Here is a 22,643-nt window from a genome sequence, read left to right as displayed (position 1 = left end):
GGTCGGGCAGAGCCCCTAATGGTTGGTGCGTAAAGGGTTAAAGGTCCCGGTGGTCGGGCAGAGCCCCTAATGGTTGGTGCGTAAAGGGTTAAAGGCCTCGGTGGTCGGGCGGAGCCCCTAATGGTTGGTGCGTAAAGGGTTAAAGGCCTCGGTGGTCGGGCAGAGCCCCTAATGGTTGGTGCGTAAAGGGTTAAAGGTCCCGGTGGTCGGGCGGAGCCCCTAATGGTTGGTGCGTAAAGGGTTAAAGGTCCCGGTGGTCGGGCGGAGCCCCTAATGGTTGGTGCGTAAAGGTCCCGGTGGTCGGGCGGAGCGCAGCGTGCAGTCCCAGCCGAGAGGCCTAGGACGTTCTGACCGCACGGTCACTGCAGGACGACGAAGTAGGAACCGTATGTGAAAATTCCACCAATCAGCGACAGCGCCCGGGTCACATGACAAGCTGGAGCGTTCGCCATTTTATTGTTTTTGGACCGCGCTCGGCATCCGTACGACAGAGGCACGAGCGGGTGGGCTGATCTGCGCAGCTCAGGTGACGTCTCTGTGCCGTCCCTATGATGGCTGCTGCAATGGCGGAGCAGGAGGGCTCCAAAGGCAGCGCCCGGAACCGAGGCGGGGTGCAGCGCGTGGAGGGGAAGCTGCGGGCCAGCGTGGAGAAGGGAGACTACTATGAGGCCCACCAGATGTACCGCACGCTGTTCTTCAGGTACGGGAGGGGGAGGGGCTTTTGCTGTTCCACGATTCTTCCTCCGGACTCCCAACGTTCCAGAGCTTTCTAAGGCCTGTCTTTCCCTAAGTGACGTATGATTGGCTGATGGCGTTCTGGTTGCTAGGGAATAGGGCGGGGCCTTTTATAGCTTGGCTGGGATTGGCTGCGTGCTGTGTCACTCTTCTGAGGACTGTGGGTTAACCCTTTCACCGGATGAAGTTGTGACCAGTCCCTTGCCGCTGATTGGCTGGCGGTGTGTAGTTGCTATGGGGCTCGTCCTGCTCTGCACAGCCCGGAATCCGGCTCCTTATTGCTTCAGCCTGAGGCCTGACCATGTGTGGCCCCTAACACCCAGAGTCCCAGATTACTGCCACCATGAAGGATTGTGGGGGCCCAGACATAAATATGCAAATGAGCGCTCCCCCAGAAGAAAGAGTAATGGGGAGGGGGGGTAACAATTGGCCCTGGCTGATTTCTGGCCACTGGCAGAGATTCTGGCGGCGGCTTTTGTCATAGAGAAGATGGCAGCGCTGCCCTGTATGGGACGGATGACCCCTCTCCCCTGCAGCCGTGTAATGTGCGCAGGGGCCTACACCGACCTCAGGCTTCCTACAAGAGAAGCAAATCCAGCCAAGTGTCCTGAGATTCCTGCCAACATTCCCCGCTCCAGTCTCCGCACCAGAACATACTCACTTGGAGACTTAGGGGGTCTTCACTAGGACCCCAGTTGCCATGAAAAGTTACTGCCCCCCTGTGGTCGCACTGCCAGGATTGGGGGACAAAGGTGGTTGATTATGACCCGCGTCTCGGATCATCAGGGACACTGACCTGTAAAGAGCTCCGTCGACTATAGCGGGCAGCGGTTCTATCCATAGAACATCTGTGTATGTGGGGCTGACTGTTTAGATGCTATAGTTGTTACTGATTGCAGCATCTAAGGGGTTAAACTGCTTGGCTCGCGGCTGTGTAGAGGGTCCAGTCCCTGCGTGCGTCCCCCATTCCTGGATCACTGACCCTGTATTATGTCACTGTAACAGTAACACCCGGGCCTGTTCCCGTCTCTCCCCGGCGTCTTCATGGTCTCACCCTATAACCTGATGAGCGGCTTTATCAGACCGGACCGACCTGTTTTTCGATGTTACTCTGCAAATAACCGGAATGTTAGGAACCTGACGATACATTAATATTACTCTGCATAGGCCGAAGGGCTGAGAGGCTCACTAGCGCCACCTGTTTTTATGGACTGTGACTACATATGTAAATTGAGAGGAAGAGGACTACATTTCAAGTGTGTTTTGGGATATTGCCCCTCATCAGTGCAAAGTATGAGATCCCATTTGGCTAGGTGAGAGGCTCTGGACTTCACTCTTCACCAGTAGAAACGTTACCCCTTAGACCCCAGTCCAGAGCCTCTCACCTAGCCAAATGGGATCTCATACTTTGCACTGACGAGGAGCAACAGCCCGAAACACCACATCTGCAAATTGAGATTCTGGTTTGGCTTTTATCCTAAGTCATGTGACAAGGCTCGTTATAGGGTCGATAGTGACTTTTTGAATTGCTGCTTCCAATAGGTGGCGCTACAGTTCAAGTCCTCTTCTCTGAAGAGATAATTTGCATATTTAATTCCCAGAGGAGGATGCATGGCCTATAAGTCTCCTCACTCTGACATGCCCGGCCTGGCTTGTCACTCTCCACATAGAGATGTGTTTTCCCTTAGACCTTTGGGTTGTGACTGAATGTTTTGGGTTGTTTTTGTTGTTGTTGTCAGGCCTTAAAGGGAACCTGTCAGCACATTTTTATTGTGTATGGCTCTTTATTAGCTCATACGCCTATAAAAAAGTAATATATATTTTTTTTTTTTTTAGAGATCCAAAGTGCCAGTCATGGGAAATCTAGGATAGAAACTGTATGCAAATCAGGCTGGAAGAGCACTGGGGGCGTGCCAAGGTACTTGAAAGAAGTCAGAGTATTGACACGCCCCCAGTGCACTTCCAGCCTGATTAGCATATAGCTTTCACCCTAGATTTCCCATAACTGACACATCGGATCTCTACAAAAAAGATCGTTTTTATTGGATGAGCGTGCTGTACCGCTGCTGACAATCACTTTTTATACAGAAGCCATGATGCTTTGACATCTGTTTTCGGTGACTCCCGTTGACTTTGATAGGGTCATCTGTGTTTTTTTGAATGGAAGAGAAGTAATTAAAGGGTTCGGACATAACAACTATTGTGTGATGGGGGGGTGGAGCTTCTGTCCATTCACTTCTATGGGGTTTCTGAAGATGGCGGCGCACGATAAATGAAACCGTGTAGATCACAGGAGCGGATCTGGGGTGACGGAGTGGTGATGATAGTGACATGTCAGCGCTGCCATTATCCTCCCTCCTGGTTGCGGCTCGTTCCCGCCATAGTTGATGCGACTCCATGCGGCGGTCACATGGCGCGGCGGTCACATGGCGCGGTGTGTATAATATCGCACCCGGCCCCATCATGATCCGCGGCGTCTGCTCTACATCTCCTGTTTCCTTGTGTTGCAGATACATGTCACAGAACAAACACGCCGAGGCCAGAGAATTGATGTACTCCGGGGCTCTGCTATTCTTCAGCCATGGACAGGTACGAACATGTTCCGTATTATTTATCGGTGACGCCGCTTCTCTGTAGTGAGCGGCGGCATTATGGGGAACACTGTACAAAATATTTAATGGAGCGTTCTCTTCTTTCTTCAGGAGCGCACCGCTACTCTGCCTCCTTGCTTGCTGTGGCAGCAATGCGCTCCCAAAGATCGACCGTTCCGACCACAGCATGGTCGCGCCACTGCTCCGAACTGGGGGATTGGGGCGGATGGGATCCAGTTAGCCTGCCAACTCCAGAGCATGCGCTCCTGGCTAGTCATCAGCCAACAGCACTGGTGGCCCTCGCGTCACTATGCTCTACAGTCTCTTAAAGGAGTATTCCCATCTTCAAGATCATATTCCAATATGTAGTAGGTGTAATAATATTAGCAAATACCTCCAATTAGAAATGTAGTTTAGTTCTTCTGATTAGCTATGTCGCTTACCCCATATGCAGGGTGTTGCAGCAGCTTAGGTATCCATGGTTATGACCACTTATAAAGTGACAGTTATTAGTGGTCATCATAACCATGGATACCTAACCTACTACACATGGGGTAAGTGATATAGCTAATCAGAAGAACTAAACTACACTTCTAATTGGATGTATTTGCTAATATTATTATTATTACACCTACTACATACTGGAATAGGATCTTGGAGATGGGGAGACCCCTGTAATTTTTGGGATTGGAGATACACTGTCACTTTATGAGATGGGAAATTCCTTCTAAATATATGCGCACATGGGACAGAAAAAATTATATTGCAGATTCCCCTCTTAAATGCAGCAGCGATTTCACAGCAAAAAAAAATGTGTGTTTCTTGAGAATTTTGTCATAGATGTACAACTTTCACCCCATGGATTGCAAATGGTGACGTCCACGGTGACAGTCTCCAGAATGAAGGGACATGCTGCGAGTATAGACATTGGCGCCATTTTTCTGGAGATGGTGGATGAGAATTGTTCAGATTTTGTGGTTTAAAGGCCTCTAGTTATTCACCTTCAGGAGCGCAGCGCTCCTCTGCCTCCCGGCTCCATGCTTTACGGGGAACGGTGCACTCCTGAAGATCAGTGTGAGGCGGCGGTATGGTCAGGCCACTGGTCTGGACTGTGTGCTTTCTTGGGGTCGGTAGATGGCGTGGCTAGGGTTCATAGGCGGGAGGCGGCGTGGCTGGGGGTTGTAGGCGGGAGGCGGCGTGGCTGGGGCGGGAGGCATTCGTGGCTGGGGGTCGGGAGACAGCGTGGCTAGGGTTCATAGGCAGGAGGCGGCGTGGCTGGAGGTTGGGAGACAGCGTGGCTGGGGGTCGTAGGCAGGAGGCAGCGTGGCTGGGGGTCGTAGGCAGGAGGCGGCGTGGCTGGGGTCGGGAGGCGGCGTAGCTGGGGTGGGAGGCATCGTGGCTGGGGGTCGGTAGATGGCGTGGCTAGGGTTCATAGGCGGGAGGCGGCGTGGCTGGAGGTCGGGAGACAGCATGGCTGGGGGTCGTGGGCGGGAGGCATTGTGGCTGGGGGTCGGGAGGCGGCGTGGCTGGGGGTCGGGAGGCGGCGTGGCTGGGGGTCGGGAGAGTGCGTGGCTGGGGGTCGGGAGAGTGCGTGGCTGGGGGTCGGGAGAGTGCGTGGCTGGGGGTCGGGAGAGTGCGTGGCTGGGGGTTGGAGGTGGGGCGTAGCTGGGCACGTCCAGTGATCTCACTGCAGAGTAGAGTTTGTAAGTGCTGCGCTTGTTACCTGGGAGGCCGCAGCACTGGCAGGTACCTATAGAACGATAAATCACTGTTTTTGGGAATCACTGTACAATTTCCCTGTGTAACAGCCCCGTTACGTGCCGGTAAGATCCAGCTAAAGATGGAGTCGCCCTCTGTGTGTCCAGTGCTGTAACTTTACATGTTTCATCTTTTTTTGTCTCTTGAAGCAAAACAGCGCGGCCGACCTGTCCATGCTGGTCCTGGAAGCCCTAGAGAAATCCGAAGCTAAAGTGACGGACGAATTGTTAGGTGAGCGCTGGCAGCGAATCGTGCGCTGATTTGTGTCCTGTTCTCACCAGGTCTCATTGTTCCGGGTCAGAAAATGTCACTTTGTTTTTCTCTGTTTGGAATAGATTTCCTTAAAGGGATATTGCCGTCCTATAAGATGAGGGTGCATTGCTAGGATATGCCATCACTCTCTGATTGCTGGGGGTCCGGCCAGTCCTGAGAATGAGGGCCGCTGCAGACGGCCGTAACTTCTCTCATCTGAGAGGATCGGGCCGGTTATGTATATGACGCTCTGACCATAGTGTGATCCAATTCTCTCAGATGAGGAGAAGATGGAGAAAAAAAATCTCCATCTTCTCTTGTAACAATGCGTGTGAATCAGACTGCACTCAGATGTCACCCGAGTGCAGTCCGATGGTTTTCACAGACTCATTCACTTGCATGGTCGAGTGCGAATATTGGATCACACTCTGACATGCAACAACTTTTTTTTTTTTTTTCTGTACTTTAGAGCTGTAATCACAATTCTGATGACTTTCATCTCCAAGCAGTAGACAAACAGCTTAGTTGAACCTCCATTGTGCAGTTCAGTACCCGCTGTAAAGGCGATTCCCAGAATGCAAATCACCAGAAAACATTCTTTCCAGGGCATGCTGGGGGATTTCAGCTGGGATGATGGCTCATAGTCCGCCCCAGATCAGCTGATCTCGATACCTTATCTTCCTTTTAACCTTCATTTTTATCGTTTTCTTTTTCTCCTGATTTCTGCAGAAAATTTGGCCAAATTGTTCAGTTTGATGGATCCGAACTCCCCGGAGCGAGTGGCTTTCGTATCCCGAGCCCTGAAGTGGTCGACCGGAGGATCTGGGAAATTGGGCCACCCCAAGCTGCATCAGTTACTGGCCATTACACTGTGGAAAGGTAGGCCGCGGGAGTGGCGGAAGTACTGGCTCCAGAGCAGAAGTCTACACACCCCCTGATGTTCTGTCTCCTTTTCCAGAGCAGAACTACTACGAATCTCGCTACCACTTCTTGCACTCCTCCGACGGGGAAGGCTGCGCCAACATGTTGGTAGAATATTCCTCCACCCGAGGCTACCGCAGCGAGGTGGACATGTTCGTGGCCCAGGCGGTCCTGCAGTAAGTCCGCCACTTATGTGACCACTCCGCTGCGTGGTGGGAAAAAGCTAATGGCGTCTCTTATTATTCCAGGTTCCTCTGTTTAAAGAATAAATCAAGCGCTTCAGTGGTCTTCACGACGTACACGGAGAAGCATCCGTCCATAGAGGGGGGTCCTCCATTTGGGCAGCCCCTGTTAAACTTCATTTGGTTTTTACTACTGGCTGTAGAGGGGTAGGTCTCGCTGTAGGAGGGGGGCAGCAGGCCAGCGCCACATAGTGCGGCATTTATCAGGCGCCATCCTAAGGGCAGCCCTATGTCTCCACTAATCCAACAAACATATATAATAATTTTTAAAAAATGTATTAATTATTTTTTATATATTTTATTTATTAATTTACCTTTTTTTAATATTTTATTTATTGACTTTATTATTTATTTGACTTTTTATATTATTTATTAATTGACTTTTTTTATAATTTATTTGACTTTTATATATTTTATTTATTGACTTTTTATTATTTATTTGACTTTATATTTGACTTTTTTATATTTTATTTATTGACTTTTTTATTATTTTTGACTTTTTATATTTGACTTTTTTATATTTTTATTTATTGACTTTTTTATATTTGACTTTTTATATTTTATTTATTAATTTACCTTTTTTAATATTTTATTGACTTTATTATTTATTGGACTTTTTATATTAATTGACTTTTTTATAATTTATATTGACTTTTTTATATTTTATTTAATAATTGACTTATTATTTATTTGACTTTTTTATATTTTATTTATTGACTTTTTTATATTTGACTTTTTATAATTATTAATTGACTTTTTATTATTTATTTGACTTTTTTTATATTTGACTTTTTTTTATATATTTTATTTATTGACTTTTTTTATTATTTATTATTAATTGACTTTTATATTTTATTTTTTGACTTTTTGTTATTATTTCTTATTAATTAATTGACTTTTCTTTATCTTTTATTGATTGAATTTTTTATTTATTGATTGATTTTTTTCTTTATTCCCAGTGGGAAATTAACCGTATTTACAGTATTGTGTGAACAGTATCAGCCGTCGTTAAAAAGAGATCCTATGTATAATGAGGTAGGTGGACGCTGACCCTCCGTGCAGCCCATATACAGATCCGTATACAGTCTGAAGTCGCTTCACTAAAATATTCAACAGTCATTAGATCAGATCTGCGTGGTAACATCAATGTTGTAGATTCATGTGGTCAGTGGGGGTCCCACAGGCAGCCCCCCAGCCATCAGCGGCTGCTGGATGTAGACATTGATCAGATGTGCGGCGGCGGCGGCTGCTGCCCGGTGTTGCAGCACAGATCCTGTTCACTTACTATTGGCATCCGGCGCTGTCAGAGTTAATCATTGGTGATGGTCCGAGGTGTCAGACCCCACTGATCTATACGGCAAGTAGTTTGATTTTTCTTTGGTGGGCCTATTCTTGGGGCCCATTCACAAGTGGTACCGACACTTCAGACTGCCCTTATCTCTATCTCTCATCAGAGAATGAGAATTCATAGGAAACATTATTCACAACTATCGAGCCGTCCAAAAAAATCCAGTGACCACCTGACAGACCAGCGAAATGCTCGATTGTGGGGTGCAATGATTTTATAATCTTACTTTAAAATCCTTATTCTCGGCTCATATGTCTGTAAATAGTAAGTGAACAGCTGGCAGAATGCAGTGCCTGCTAGGGCCCACCGGAGGATTTCCCGGTTCTCCGATTGTCCAGTCCAATGCTGGGTCTATATATGACCAAACCCCTTTAAACTGGTAATTGTGGGCAGTGATGGAATATGTGTGCTGTATTGTATCCTGTGCACATAGCGCCATCTAGTGCACATCTCAGATCTGTCCCCTATAAGTAGCATTTATAGATCCATCTTATTACATGTCTATACACAGGTCACAGCTTCTCCTCTTATTCTCCTTTGCAGTATTTGGACAGGATAGGACAGATTTTCTTTGGTGTACCTCCTAAACAGTCGTCTTCCTATGGGGGATTATTAGGTGAGTGTTGAAAAAACTGTCTAAACATACAACGTATGTACACAGCTTCATCCTCCCATGAAATGGCGTCACTCCTGCCCGTGTTTGGTATGAATGGGACAGTATCAGCCGTGGCCGTGCTGCTTGTGGGCACATGTTCGACCGAAGTTGTTCTATGGGTCACGTTAAAGGGTAGTTTTTAGAAAAGTAAATATATTACCCATTGAATACCCCACCGCTCTGGTGGTTCCTGACAATCCCGCAATCAGGAGTCTGACTACCATACAGAATGGCTGGCCTCAGTAGTCACGTGCCGGACAGTGATTCTGCAGGGGTCTGATGATGATGGATGGAACGTGGGACACTGAAATGTGGAGGACTCATGAGGTGTTATATATTTATGGAAAGTTTTTTGTTTTCCCCCCCCACGCCTCATTTCCGCTGTAACTGAGGCCAACATTGTTTGTGCCCCAGTTACACTAAAAATACCGTCTGATCAGGGTCTTCTAAGAACCAAATATTGGCCGTACTGCAGCAGTAGGTGCATTGTCGCTTCTTTATCGTTGGGGTCTGCACCCATTAAAAGAGCAATTTTATTCCTGCTCAATTTCAATTTTTGGACGCCCGACCACCACGCCATTCATTCTCTACGGGACTGTTGGAAAAAAGCAGAGTGCAGCCCAATAGGGAATGAATGGAGTGGTGGTTGAGCATGCAGTGTGTTTCCCAGCAGCGGGACCCCCACCAATCAATAAGTTATCACCTATCCAGTGGATTTTTTTTTTTTTTTTCTACCGGAAAACCACTTTAATGAAGAAAAATTATATAATCTCAAACTTCCTTGTCTTTCCCCATAAATATAATAATTACATTGTTGTCTTAAATTTTTAATATAATTTTTTTTTTTTCTTTCTAAAGGTAACCTATTAAATAGCCTAATGGGAGCCGGGGATGAGGACGAGGACGTGGACGACGGGCCGGATGACAGCAGTCCCATCGAGCTAGATTGAGCCAGAGCGAATATTTGATTAGGAGCTGCATGATTCAGAACAATAAAACAAAAACTGGAGCCCAAAAGACTTCATTCCATGATATCCGAGTCTTTGAGGAGTCGTTAGTGGGCAGCCGTAATGAGCTGTCCTCTTATCCCGACGACGGAAGATTAAACTAAATAAATGATGTCCCGGTGGGAATAGTGAATAGGGCGAACCTTCCCGCCTCTGCTATATATATATTTTTTATTCTTTCTATGAATGCCAAGCACATGGTTTTCTTACAATGTGATAGCCAAGCAGATCAACCTTCCTCTATCACGTCACTCGTCCGCAGCTTAATGTCACAGCCGAGCGCTAAGTGTTATCATGAGCACATAAATCATGAGGATTTGGGACTTCTCCCTCCCCGCCGCCATCATGTGAATATCTTGTTTGTTAGGGGGCACCGCCAATATAAACACCTCTTTCAATTTATTTAATTACGGTGGACTTTCTTTTAATATGCAATATTTATTACCGATTTCAGTGATTTTTTATTTTTTTTTGTACATTTTTTTTTTTTTTCCCCCTCCCTTCAGTACAATACCGGGGCGTCATCTCGGCACTGAAACTGTCATTTTATTTATAAAAGCAGAGAAGTGCTGGAATCGGTGGGACAGAGTAATGCAGTGCTATGGAATAAATCATACAGTGTATCTTATGATCGGCCGCCGCTGCTTGTCTTTTCTGCTTCTAGGATTACTAAGAATTGCAGTTTTGCATAGGTGCCCGAGTCTGCTATATGGAAGGTGGGTGAATAGATGAGACCGGGTGCTGGGGAGTTTTTATAGATTGACCCTATTATTATAATTTTTTTAATTAAAAAAAAATATATGTTCACATAACTGGGCAACTGTAAAGATAAGAGACTAAATCTTAATCCATATCGCTAATCATCTAATATAACTAATGCTTTCTACAACGTCATCACAAAATGCCATTTTTACTGACAGCTGCAGCCTCAGAGTTATTCACCTCTTCATGGGAAGCATCTGTAGCACTTGGTGGAGCCCTCTGGCTGTTATAACCTGCTGCACACATGATGCATAGCCATAATCCGCTTTTAGCAGCGTCCATTCCTCAGTCCATTGTGGAGGCAATGGCTTCTAGCTCAGGAATATTCCTTGGATTTGCTGTAAATGCTTTATTCAAATCCCACCATAGGTTTTCTATGGGGATCAGGTCAGGCGACTGTGAGGGCCACTCCAGAATCTTCCAGGAGTTTTGCTAAAACCAAGCCTTGGTGAACTGTGAGGTATGCATGGGGATCGTTGTCCTGTTGCAAGATCTTATCGTGTGAAATCTTCTGCTTCCTGATAGAAACATGTTTACACCTAGGGTTTCCTGATCCTTGATTGAATCCATCTTCTCCACACACTGCAGGTTTTTAGTGACAGAGAAAGCAAAACAGCTGGAGAGCATCACCAAGCCACTGCCATGCTTCAGTGTAGGCATCACTGAGCCAAAGTCATGGTTTACTGTAAACATCTCCAAGCCACACATTCTTCATTGCTTTGTTGTAGTCATCACTGAGCCGCTGCCATGCTTCACTGTAGACATCACCAAGCCACCGCCATGCTTCATGATGGGCATCATTGAGCCACCTCCCTGCTTCATTGTAGGCATCACAGAGCCACAGTCATGGTTTACTGTAAACATCCCCGAGCCACCACATTCTTCAGTATAGACATCAACGAGCCACCACCATGCTTCACTGTAGTCATCACTCATCTGCCGCCATTCTTCGCTGTAGGCATCACCGAGCAACTACCATGCTTTACCATAGGCATCACTGAGCCACCATCATGCTTCATTGTAGGCACCACAGAGCCATAGCCATGGTTTACCACATTCTTTACTATAGATATCACCAAGCCACCACCATGCTGCACTGTAAGCATTACTAGGCGAACCCCATTCTTCACTATAGATAGGGTGACACAGGTCCTACTGCAAAATATTGCTTTATATCGCTGTTACATCTCGGGACATGCAATGGTATGGGGTCACATTGTGATCTGCAAGGTGCTGCAACAAGAAAGTTACAAAAAAGCCAAACCATTGGGATTTTTTTGTGACCAAAATCACTGTGTTGCCTTAGCCTAAAAGAGGCATTTAGTGCTGAATTTGGAGAAACCCCTTGTTATATCAGTTATATTGGGCTACATACATTGTTCTTGTTTCATTGGTTTATGGCAGATACATTTATACATGTTGTTAATAACCCTAATTTTCAGTGAATAATGTTGTTAATAATTGTATATGCGCGCATCCTTGAGCATGTACTTAATAGGGGTCATTCCCAATTTATTGATCTCCGCACAGTCTATTGTGAACCCATAGGATCGCCTTCTGTGTGGCGCTCCTGTATCCTCGCTCACCTTGTAATGCAGACGACAGCTGTCAATCATTAATCTATTCCAGCAGGGGGCGCAATCACAGGTTTAGTGTAATAATTTATTGATCAGAGTTACATTTAGTATCACTTATTTGGGACCAACCAAAGTGTGTACACCATAATGAATGATCATTTACAAACACTGAGCCCAAACCCTATGTCACAGTCCAGGGGCGCCGCTGCGGATGGCATAACATGCTATATACAAGACGGACGTATATCCTCCCTCCGGCTGAGCCTGTGCTTAATTACATGTACCGGACAGTCAAATATTATATTAGTAAATTGGATTAAAATTAATAATAATGCATTTACACAGCGGGGTAGATTCATAATACATGGAAGGCATCTCACATCATATCAGAGACCGGAGGTTTTTATGGTACATTAATATATTGCATGACCCACGCATTGTTTGTTTTTTCTTTTACATCAATGACTAAAGTAAGGAAAAACCTAAGGTATAGTATCTTTTTTTTTTTTTTTTTTTTCCTGGCACATTGCTACAAATTCCCTGCATAGACAAAAAAACAAAACGCTGGCTTCCCGTTTTCACCACTAGAGGGAGCTGTAACACAGAACGCCTGTGCGCCCTCTAGTGGCTGAAATAGAAACTTGCAGAAAACTGAGTAGTGATCACTACAGTGAGATTTTGAGACCATGATGGGGGCAGAAAGTAAAACCTACGAACACTGAAACAAAAAGGAAAAAATAATCTTGTCATCTGTGCGTACGCTTTGTTCATCCGTATGACATCTGCATTTTACATCACCAATTTAATAAATAACTTAGCATAGTGGTGAGCCTGGTCCGAAAAAAAGAATCCAAGTAGTGCAAGCTGCGATTTCATATATATATGTATATATTTTTTTTTTACACGCAGACTATCATAAAAAACATTAATGTGAATGACCACATTGACTTGCATTGGTCCTTCTGCCATCATTTTAGCATAGGAATTGGCTGCAATGGTGGACACATCCCTTTAACTAAACAGGCTCCACCATCAGTAGGTAGAGGACTTCCACTTAAAGGGGCTGTTCACTATTATGTTTAATTGTATGAATTCGATCGTGGTAATCCAACAGGCTCCGCGTTTCCTCTTTCATGTTAAGTGACCGCTGCAGCCAATCATCGCTGACTGTCATTTGTTTGAACCTTCTGGTGCTCACTGACCCCATATACCATGTTATATCACGTCCGACACTTGGAAATCATGAAGACCACCCAGAATCTGCTGCCACTCCATGGTACATGGATGGATGTGGTTATTCTGCTTGTGACACCTGATGACATGCAGCTCATTAATATGCGGGAGGTGCTGCCTGATTGTACGCAGCAGACAATGAAGGGGAGAATATGTACTAGACGGGACTTTTACATTTTATGTATTGTGCATCTTATCTTATGTGTTGTGATGGAAAACCCTGAAGGGAATGTTATATTTTTTGTAATTATAATTCATATTTCCAGTACACAACTATGTGCAAACCCTGACTGCCTGCAGCCACCACTAGGGGGAGCTCAGGACGCTATTGTATTCTGTTCAATATAGCCACCACTAGAGGGCACTCAAGAGCCTACTGCATGCAGTTCCTTGCAGCTACCACTAGAGGGAGCTCAGAAGATTACTGTATACAGTTTATTACAGCCATCAATAGGTAGAGCTAAGGAACCTAATGTATACAGTATATTGCAGCCCTTAGAGGGGGCTCAGATGCTTACTGCATACTATTCATTGCCGCCACCACTAGATGGAACTCAGGAGCTTACTGTATAGTGTCCCTTGCATCCACCTCTAGATGGAGCTCAGGAGTTTCTTGCATATTGTTCATTACAGCCATCAATAACAGAAGTTCAGGAGCCTAATGTATACTGTACGTTGCAGCCACCACTAGAGGGAGCTTACTGCATACTGTTCATTCCAATCACCACTAGATGGAGCACAAGAGCTTCTTGTATACTGTACATTAAAGCCACCACTAGAGGGAGCTCAGGAGCTTCTTGTATACTATTCATTACAGCCACCACTAGAGGGCGCTCAGGAGCTTCTTATATACTGTACATAGTCACCACTAGAGGGCGCTCAGGAGCTTCTTATATACTGTACATAGTCACCACTAGAGGGCGCTCAGGAGCTTCTTATATACTGTACATTGCAGCCACCACTAGCGGGAGCTCAGGAGCTTACTGCATACTGTTCATTACAATCACCACAAGATGGAGCACAAGAGCTTCTTGTGTACTGTTCATTACAATCACCACTAGATGGAGCACAAGAGCTTCTTATATACTGTACATTGCAGCTACCACTAGAGGGAGCTCAGGAGCTTACTGCATACTGTTCATTACAATCACCACTAGATGGAGCACAAGAGCTTCTTGTGTACTGTTCATTACAATCACCACTAGAGGGCGCTCAGGAGCTTCTTATATACTGTACATTGCAGCCACCACTAGCGGGAGCTCAGGAGCTTACTGCATACTGTTCATTACAATCACCACTAGATGGAGCGCAGCAGCTTCTTATATACTGTACATTGCAGCCACCACTAGAGGGAGCTCAGGAGCTTACTGCATACTGTTCATTACAATCACCACTAGATGGAGCGCAGCAGCTTCTTATATACTGTACATTGCAGCCACCACTAGAGGGAGCTCAGGAGCTTACTGCATACTGTTCATTACAATCACCACTAGATGGAGCGCAGCAGCTTCTTATATACTGTACATTGCAGCCACCACTAGAGGGAGCTCAGGAGCTTACTGCATACTGTTCATTACAATCACCACTAGATGGAGCGCAGCAGCTTCTTATATACTGTACATTGCAGCCACCACTAGAGGGAGCTCAGGAGCTTACTGCATACTGTTCATTACAATCACCACTAGATGGAGCGCAGCTTCTTATATACTGTACATTGCAGCCACCACTAGAGGGAGCTCAGGAGCTTACTGCATACTGTTCATTACAATCACCACTAGATGGAGCGCAGCAGCTTCTTATATACTGTACATTGCAGCCACCACTAGAGGGAGCTCAGGAGCTTACTGCATACTGTTCATTACAATCACCACTAGATGGAGCGCAGCAGCTTCTTATATACTGTACATTGCAGCCACCACTAGAGGGAGCTCAGGAGCTTACTGCATACTGTTCATTACAATCACCACTAGATGGAGCGCAGCAGCTTCTTATATACTGTACATTGCAGCCACCACTAGAGGGAGCTCAGGAGCTTACTGCATACTGTTCATTACAATCACCACTAGATGGAGCGCAGCAGCTTCTTATATACTGTACATTGCAGCCACCACTAGAGGGAGCTCAGGAGCTTACTGCATACTGTTCATTACAATCACCACTAGATGGAGCGCAGCAGCTTCTTATATACTGTACATTGCAGCCACCACTAGAGGGAGCTCAGGAGCTTACTGCATACTGTTCATTACAATCACCACTAGATGGAGCGCAGCAGCTTCTTATATACTGTACATTGCAGCCACCACTAGAGGGAGCTCAGGAGCTTACTGCATACTGTTCATTACAATCACCACTAGATGGAGCGCAGCAGCTTCTTATATACTGTACATTGCAGCCACCACTAGAGGGAGCTCAGGAGCTTACTGCATACTGTTCATTACAATCACCACTAGATGGAGCGCAGCAGCTTCTTATATACTGTACATTGCAGCCACCACTAGAGGGAGCTCAGGAGCTTACTGCAGACTGTTCATTACAATCACCACTAGATGGAGCGCAGCAGCTTCTTGTGTACTGTTCATTACAATCACCACTAGATGGAGCGCAGCAGCTTCTTATATACTGTACATTGCAGCCACCACTAGCGGGAGCTTAGGAGGCTACCTGTGGGTGCAGGCAGCCATAATTCTATAATTTAATTCTATGTCTGTTCGGGATATGTAGCTCTGACCGCTGTAAAGATATATATAGAAATTAATCCACCTAAGATATTGAACCTACAAAAGAAATGATGTTAAAACATAGACAAACGCCTCAAAAATAGACATCACCCACTACACTAACACTTAAAGGTAACTTGTCCTATTGGCCATGGTGTCTGATCTGCTCAGATCATGTGATAACACAGAAGGAGCTGAGCAGGTTGATATATAGCTTCATGGGAAATGATTCAATAGAAGTTAAATTCCTGCTCTTTCGGTGCTCGGGTGTCCAGTGGGCGGTCCTATCTAAGGATTGACAGCACAGTCATGCATGGACGGCTGATTTTAATGAATAAAATACAAGGTATAATGAATGTTTCCCCACAAAAACCTTTATAAATCTGCTCAGCTCCTCCTCTATTTTTACATGCTGCTAAAGATAGGACCGCATGAAAAATGTGACAGGCTCCCTTTAAGAGTGCGGCCTCCAAGCTTTGAAGGATTATTCAGTGATATATCTTAACCTGTGAGCCTTGGATATAACAGAAATGTCAGATCTTGTACTACCAAATCACCGTCCTAACCAAAGTTTCCAAAACCTTGGTCCTCCTGCCATTTTGCAATCCCTCCATATCAGCAGCAGCATCAAACACAAAGGTACCAGCTCAACATCAAGTCTCCATGTAGGTAAGTCAGGAGAGAGCATTGGTTTATGAGCGCCAATTCCTAAAATGAACAGGTCATTTCTCTCCTTCTGGGCGAAACGTTCCACCGCTGACCCCCTGATGAAGCATCATGATCTCGAAACGCAAAAAAAAAGGACGCGTGTTTATGATCCGTCTCTGGAGGTGGAACGTCTCTACATCGAGGGTTAGGGAGCCGATAGAAAACATGGATCGTGAGAGTAAAAAGCTTCTTGTGCCTAAATGAAGGTTTGCTATAAGAGGCGCGTCAGATCCTTCGCTCGTCTCATGCGATGGGAGAGGTTCTCCGTCGGAGAAGCCTCAGGACGGGAGTTCGTCTTGGGGTCTTCAGTGATAAAATCCGTCCATTCGTTAAAAAGTTCTCCAAAATCTAATGCTAAGAACACGATGAATGCAGGATGAGGCCGCAGGAATGGTCACCTGTCATCTCCGCCAGTCTAGCCGGACCGCGGCGCACACACAATATGGCACGAGACATAAGACAGACGTTATGCTGATGAGCTCAGTCCTGGCTGAACAGCTGTAGTGGACAGTGCGTATTGGTTCGGCCGAGCCGGTGCTGGGCTCGTCACCATCATATTCACAATTATCATTGGGTTTTTCTCTTCTCCACGACACTTCATGGATTCGCTTTCCTTCTGCCGTTTCATAAATGTTTGTGGAAATGTCTTGTCCTATGGTTTATGCTTAAAATGAGCTTCCACTGTAAAAAAATAAAAGAGACACAGGATTAATGAGGTGCCCTGATTGTGGGCAGTTCAATAAAGCTAATTCTCTCTGCTGCCACTAGGGGGCACTCCCACAATGCGTTTAATAGAGGCTGTATACATAGATAGAGAGTGAGCTCCCCCTAGTGGTGGATGCAGGCAGAATAAATTTTTACATTGATTTCAAAGGGGTATTCTCAAGTTTGTAAGGTATCCCCTATCCATAGAAATGAGCTAATTTCTCTATAGCTGGAGTCTGACTGCTGGGATCCCCACCGATCCAGAGAACTGTATGAATGGAGCGGTGATCGATCATGAGTACATCCACCCCATTACCGTAATTCTTATAGGAGTGCTGAAGATAGTCGAGGTCAGCGCTCGGCTGATCACCACCATAAGAATGAATGTAATGACAGCGCACATGATGGACCACCATTTTCAGAGCCCCGATTCTCTGGATCAATGGGGAACCCAGCAGTCGGACCCACCAGCGATCAGGAAATGATCCCCTATTCTACAGATGGGGGATAACCTCCAAACTCGAGATTACCCCCTTCATGGTGTAAAAAAGTAAATGGAGCCAAGACCCCTATAAATGGAGCAGGTTGGGTGGGGAAACCTGGTAAAGAACGGCCTTGTCCCCTGCCTGGTGCACCCCTGACAGGTGGGATATGGCTTCATCTGAAATTTGGAGGATTGGTATGTAGTCGGCCCGTTCTATACCCAACGGGGGCCGGCTGTTTTACACAGCAGGAACTCGATGACTATTGGAGCGGTAGCTTAACCCCTTAGTCGCTGTGATGTACAATGACCATGGCGTCTACGTGGTTGGCACTACAGGTCGTTTGGCACGGCGCAGAGTGGTCTCGTGTCCCCTGTACTGTGCCCTTAGTAAAGTGCTCTGACCTGCGAACTCCTGGGGAAGCATCGGCTTGTTGAGGACCTTGTGGAAGGCAGCGATCCACTCTGTGCGCTCCAGGTCGCTCTCGCAGGTGAACAGGAACTTCCTGTCCGGCGTGGTAATGGTGATGCCGTACTGCCAGTGATTCCCTTGGGTGGAGGGAGGGAGGCCTTCTTCTACTTTGTAGTTATTTTCGGTGCTCCCAATAAACACTTCTCCTCTGGCGAAGGCGTCCTGGAAGGGGGACAACAAAAGACCAGTCTTACCAGTAACACCAGTATCTATGAGGATCGCTGGCCGGGGGATGTGGCAGTTCTCACTAACTGGCCTGACTGGAACTAGTTAAAATCCCAAACAAAAACCATAAGTTTCCATGAAATATTCACAGTCACATGGTCCTGTTCCTCCAGACTGAGCATTTACACCTATCTAGAAAGATCACTCGTCCTTTGCTCAGACCGTCGCTTTCAGAAATCAATGGCGCACATGAACATAAGAAACTCTGCAGAATATCTTATCAGAGAAATCGGCTTCTTCCTTCACCAGGACGGATCGTTCATTACCAATTCATGGAAGAAACGGTCTCCAGTGAATACAGATCTCCCCATTACGGAGATAGGAGGTGACAGTTGGTGCCTATAAAGTTCTATGGAGGAGCTAGTGATGAAGGTTATTCCTGGATCCACCAATCTCACAGCGCTCCATTACACAAATTCTTACCATTGGATCCTTGAAGTACATTAGTCTGCGGTCATCCAGGGTGAACCATCTCTTCTTAAAGCCTTCCGTATGCTGGGAACACAGACATGTACATCAGACACTGCCTCGGGTGACAGCTATGGGTCACATGTGGTCCAGAACATGCCATCATCATCATCATCATCATCACTCCAATTAACATGGTCTTAAAGGAATACTCTGGGCAGAAATGCCATACTGTGTTATTCATAGAGCGAGTCCCATAGAAGTGCACGGGGTCTCTACTGTAGCTATGTCTTCCCCAATATCCAACAGCACTAATATGTCCACAGCCCGGGTCACTGTGGGCCCAGGAGCACAGACGTAAAAGACTAGAACACTGCACTGCCAGCACTTGGTTCATGTATCCAGACCAGATTCTTCAAACTATTGTCTGTGACCTCTATTATACGTTTAAAGGGGCTTTAGGATAAAAAAAAAACATGGCAACCTTTTTTCCAAAACAGCGCCACCCCCATCTGTGTAGTACAGCAGCTCTACTACATTCACTTCTATGGAGCCGAGCTGCAATACCGCACCCAACCTATAGATGGGGTGGCGCTGTCCTTCTAATCCTGGACAAACCCTTTACCCTTGGCCACTAATGTGTGGTCGCTTCCAGTGTGGTGCGCGTGTCCTGCCATCTCGGGGACAGATTCTTCTTCCCTACTGCTCGTTATTCTGGATTTTCTGCTGTTGGACTATTAGAATTGCAGGATCACGTTTTGGCCCTCATTAGATTTTCATTCTCCCCATTAGACTCAATTACATTTTCCCCTTACAATTTCAGGATTATGCCATTTTCTTTACCTTGGGCCCCGTCTTTTCCATAAATCCCTCTTTGAGAAAGTTCCTTGTCAGCTTTGGCACCAACTGGTAGGAAAAAAAAACCAGAATAAATCATAGATATGATCATCTGACCAGATAATAGATTAATGTACAATCTATTCCCATTCACACTTCAGTGTTTTATCCGTTTTAGCTCTGGGCCCCATTATAGTCAATAGACCATAAACCATAATGGGAACATACACCCCAAAAAAATGGGTGTCACATGGGTGGTAAAAATGTTCACCTGGATCAAAAACGAATTAAAAGCGCTGATCAAAATTGATCCAATTTTCTTGAAAACAAATGTCTGAATGAGTCCTTTCTAAAGGCGCGGCGGCGCCCCCCGGTGGATAAACTGTGCAGTACTGATAGCTTGGATTACATCCTTCTTTACCCCTTAGTGACCAGACACTTTTAGAGATTTTTATCAGGATAGAGGCCCTCACTTTTTTATTTGTTTGAGCCACCATCATAATTGGGTTTTGTTTTTGTTTTACTCTTTTTTACTGCATTTGGGAGATATAAAAGTGCAAAAAGTAAAAAAAAAAAAAAAAAAAAAAAAAAAAAAAAAGAAAAGTTTTTCAATTTATACTTCTCTATTCTTTAAGTTTTGTACGCTGCCCCCTTGATAAATAATATGTAAGGAGTGGGTGAAGGGGTCAGTGAGGGCATCTTTACTTTATTTTTTTTATTTTACTTATATACAGTATATATATTTTTTACATTTTCGGGCCACGATTTGTATCCCAAGAGTGGCCCCAGGACCCTACCATGACGCCAGTCAGTAGGAGAGTTGATTCTTTTGCCAAAACCTAGCAGATCTATTCTGCCGCGGAGACAACCGGTGATCATTTATGGAAGAAATAATGGATAAAAATAAGGTATGGCAATAATTATAACAGGTATGGATGGTCCCTCTCCGGACCCAGACTGCGGGGTCACCCCTGTAGGGTTATGGGTGGTAGTGAAGCATATTAGGGCTGATGTGAGAGGTTGTGTACAGTCATATCACCCAGCGCTGATGATGTCCATGTCTGGACTCTGGACCCTGTTATCAGGCTGAGCTCTCCCTCTGACTTAACTCTTAAAGGGAATGTCTCGTGTGTGGCTCATTTGACTTTGACTGTTAAGCCACAATACAAGTGAATATGGTTGAATAACGACCCTGAGGGTACTGCAACTGCGACAAGCAAGTTGTAAAAATCCAACCTGGCCAAAACCCAAAGTCGCCACAAAGCTCCAGATTTAGTCTTTAGGGTGAATTCTCCCAGAGCATCAATGAATGCATCTGAAAAGTGGCTTTACCTCTTATCACCATGCTTTAGAAATTCATCGTTAATGGCCGCTTGCAGATTTACCTGCAAATCTTGCAAACATTAAAAGGATATATATCAAGCTTGGAGGCTCCCTATCTTTGGCGGGCCGGCCGCTGGGACCACCACCGACACCCGGAGAATGAAGCATTGGTCGATCATACCCAACGCCGCTCCATTCAATCTTCTTGGAGTCCTGAAAACAAGCGTGCTGCGCTCAGCTATCTCCGGCAGAGAGATTAAGAATGAAAGGAGCGGCAGTGCGCATGATCTCACCATTCACATGAGGCTCTTCAGAAACTCAGTTTTCCAGCGGTAGGACACCCAACGATTAGGAAATTATCCCCTATCCAATAGATAAGGGATAACTTCCAATCTTGAGAATACCCCCTTAAAAATAAACATTCAACTTTAGCTTATTTTTTGGACACCCAGTGTGTCTGATCTGCTTCATAATCCTCTCCAGGGATACCAATATCAAGGCTTATCAATGCATCTCTAAGATAAAGATGGAAATATTCTCAAATAATTACATTTAGTTTTTATCTAAGAACAAGAACAAGAGCAAAGAACAAGAACAAGAGCAAAGAACAAGGACAAGAGCAAAGAACAAGAGCAAAAGCAAAGAACAAGAACAAGACCAAAGAACAAGAGCAAAAAACAAGAACAAGACCAAACAACAAGACCAAGCGCAAAGAACAAGAACAAGATCAAAGAACAAGAACAAGACCGAAGAACAAGAACAAGAGCAAAGAACAAGAACAAGATCAAAGAACAAGAACAAGACCGAAGAACAAAAACAAGACTGAAGAGCAAAGAACAAGATCAAAGAACAAGAACAAGACCGAAGAACAAGAACAAGACCAAAGAACAAGACCAAACAACAAGAACAAGACCAAAGAAAAAGACCAAAGAACAAGAACAAAGAACAAGACAAAAGAACAAGACCAAACAACAAGACCAAAGAACAAGAACAAGACCAAGAGCAAAAAACAAGATCAAAGAACAAGAACAAAGAACAAGACCGAAGAACAAGAGCAAAGAACAAGAACAAAACCAAGACCAAGAGCAAAGAACAAGATCAAAGAACAAGAACAAGACCGAAGAACAAGAACAAGACCAAAGAAGAAGACCAAGACCAAAGAACAAGAACAAGACCAAAGAACAAGACCAAGACCAAAGAACAAAAACAAGAGCAAACAACAAGAACAAGAGCAAAGAACAAGAATAAGACCAAAGAACAAGAACAAGACCTGAGTACAAGAGCAAAGAATAAGACCTAAGAACAAACAAGAACAGGAGCAAAGAACAAGAACTGGAGCAAAGAACAAGAACAAGAGCAAAGAACAAGACCCAAGAACAAAAGCAAAGAACAAGACCTAAGAACAAGAACAAGAGCAAAGAACAAGATAAACTTACATCGACGTCCACTGCAATAGGATATGCCACTTGCAAGTAGTGAAACCGCGCTGCTCGGATAGCGTTAAACCAATCAACGATTTCCTACAGTGGGAAAAAAATTACAACATTTTATAGAAATCAAGAGCAAAAAATGACAATAAACATCACAAAGATATCCCAACCACAACTTCTGAGTGAGGAGGACACAAGTACAAATTGCATGCAGTTTTACCACGGCACCACTAGGTGGCAGCAGCCCGCCACCCTG

The 22,643-nt window shown here is 45.2% G+C and overlaps 2 protein-coding genes across 2 annotated transcripts in view; one reads left to right on the top strand and one right to left on the bottom strand.

Annotated features, from left to right (window-relative positions):
• The first annotated feature begins 272 nt into the window (after positions 1 to 272).
• Positions 273 to 10,145, top strand: GET4 (guided entry of tail-anchored proteins factor 4). Its single transcript, XM_077274858.1, has 9 exons — positions 273 to 700; positions 3,246 to 3,324; positions 5,234 to 5,315; positions 6,066 to 6,215; positions 6,295 to 6,433; positions 6,506 to 6,646; positions 7,459 to 7,534; positions 8,391 to 8,463; positions 9,361 to 10,145. Exons 1-9 carry the CDS (start codon positions 549 to 551, stop codon positions 9,450 to 9,452), a joined length of 984 nt encoding a protein of 327 aa, XP_077130973.1. The 5' UTR covers positions 273 to 548; the 3' UTR covers positions 9,453 to 10,145.
• A 1,767-nt stretch (positions 10,146 to 11,912) lies between these two features.
• Positions 11,913 to 22,643, bottom strand: part of ADAP1 (ArfGAP with dual PH domains 1) — a 106,200-nt gene continuing 95,469 nt past the window's right edge. The window contains exons 7-13 of the mRNA XM_077274856.1: positions 22,394 to 22,477; positions 19,641 to 19,703; positions 18,813 to 18,884; positions 18,098 to 18,326; positions 15,385 to 17,187; positions 14,354 to 14,570; positions 11,913 to 13,877 (exon numbers count right to left, since the gene is read on the bottom strand). Of these exons, the coding sequence (XP_077130971.1) occupies positions 17,159 to 17,187; positions 18,098 to 18,326; positions 18,813 to 18,884; positions 19,641 to 19,703; positions 22,394 to 22,477 (477 nt within the window). The 3' untranslated portion in view covers positions 11,913 to 13,877; positions 14,354 to 14,570; positions 15,385 to 17,158. The remainder of the gene's footprint in view (positions 13,878 to 14,353; positions 14,571 to 15,384; positions 17,188 to 18,097; positions 18,327 to 18,812; positions 18,885 to 19,640; positions 19,704 to 22,393; positions 22,478 to 22,643) is intronic.

This window comes from Ranitomeya variabilis, chromosome 7, assembly GCF_051348905.1.
Source record: "Ranitomeya variabilis isolate aRanVar5 chromosome 7, aRanVar5.hap1, whole genome shotgun sequence".
Lineage (NCBI taxonomy): Eukaryota > Metazoa > Chordata > Amphibia > Anura > Dendrobatidae > Ranitomeya > Ranitomeya variabilis.
This window is presented reverse-complemented; position numbering and strand designations above follow the sequence as displayed.

Bases quoted from the DNA above. Each gene is read 5' to 3' on its own strand.
- GET4 (XM_077274858.1), top strand. From the start codon at position 549: ATGATGGCTGCTGCAATGGCGGAGCAGGAGGGCTCCAAAGGCAGCGCC. The intron at 6,434-6,505 runs GTAAGTCCGCCA...TTATTATTCCAG, and splicing joins GTGGCCCAGGCGGTCCTGCA to GTTCCTCTGTTTAAAGAATA. The intron at 7,535-8,390 runs GTAGGTGGACGC...TCTCCTTTGCAG, and splicing joins GAGATCCTATGTATAATGAG to TATTTGGACAGGATAGGACA.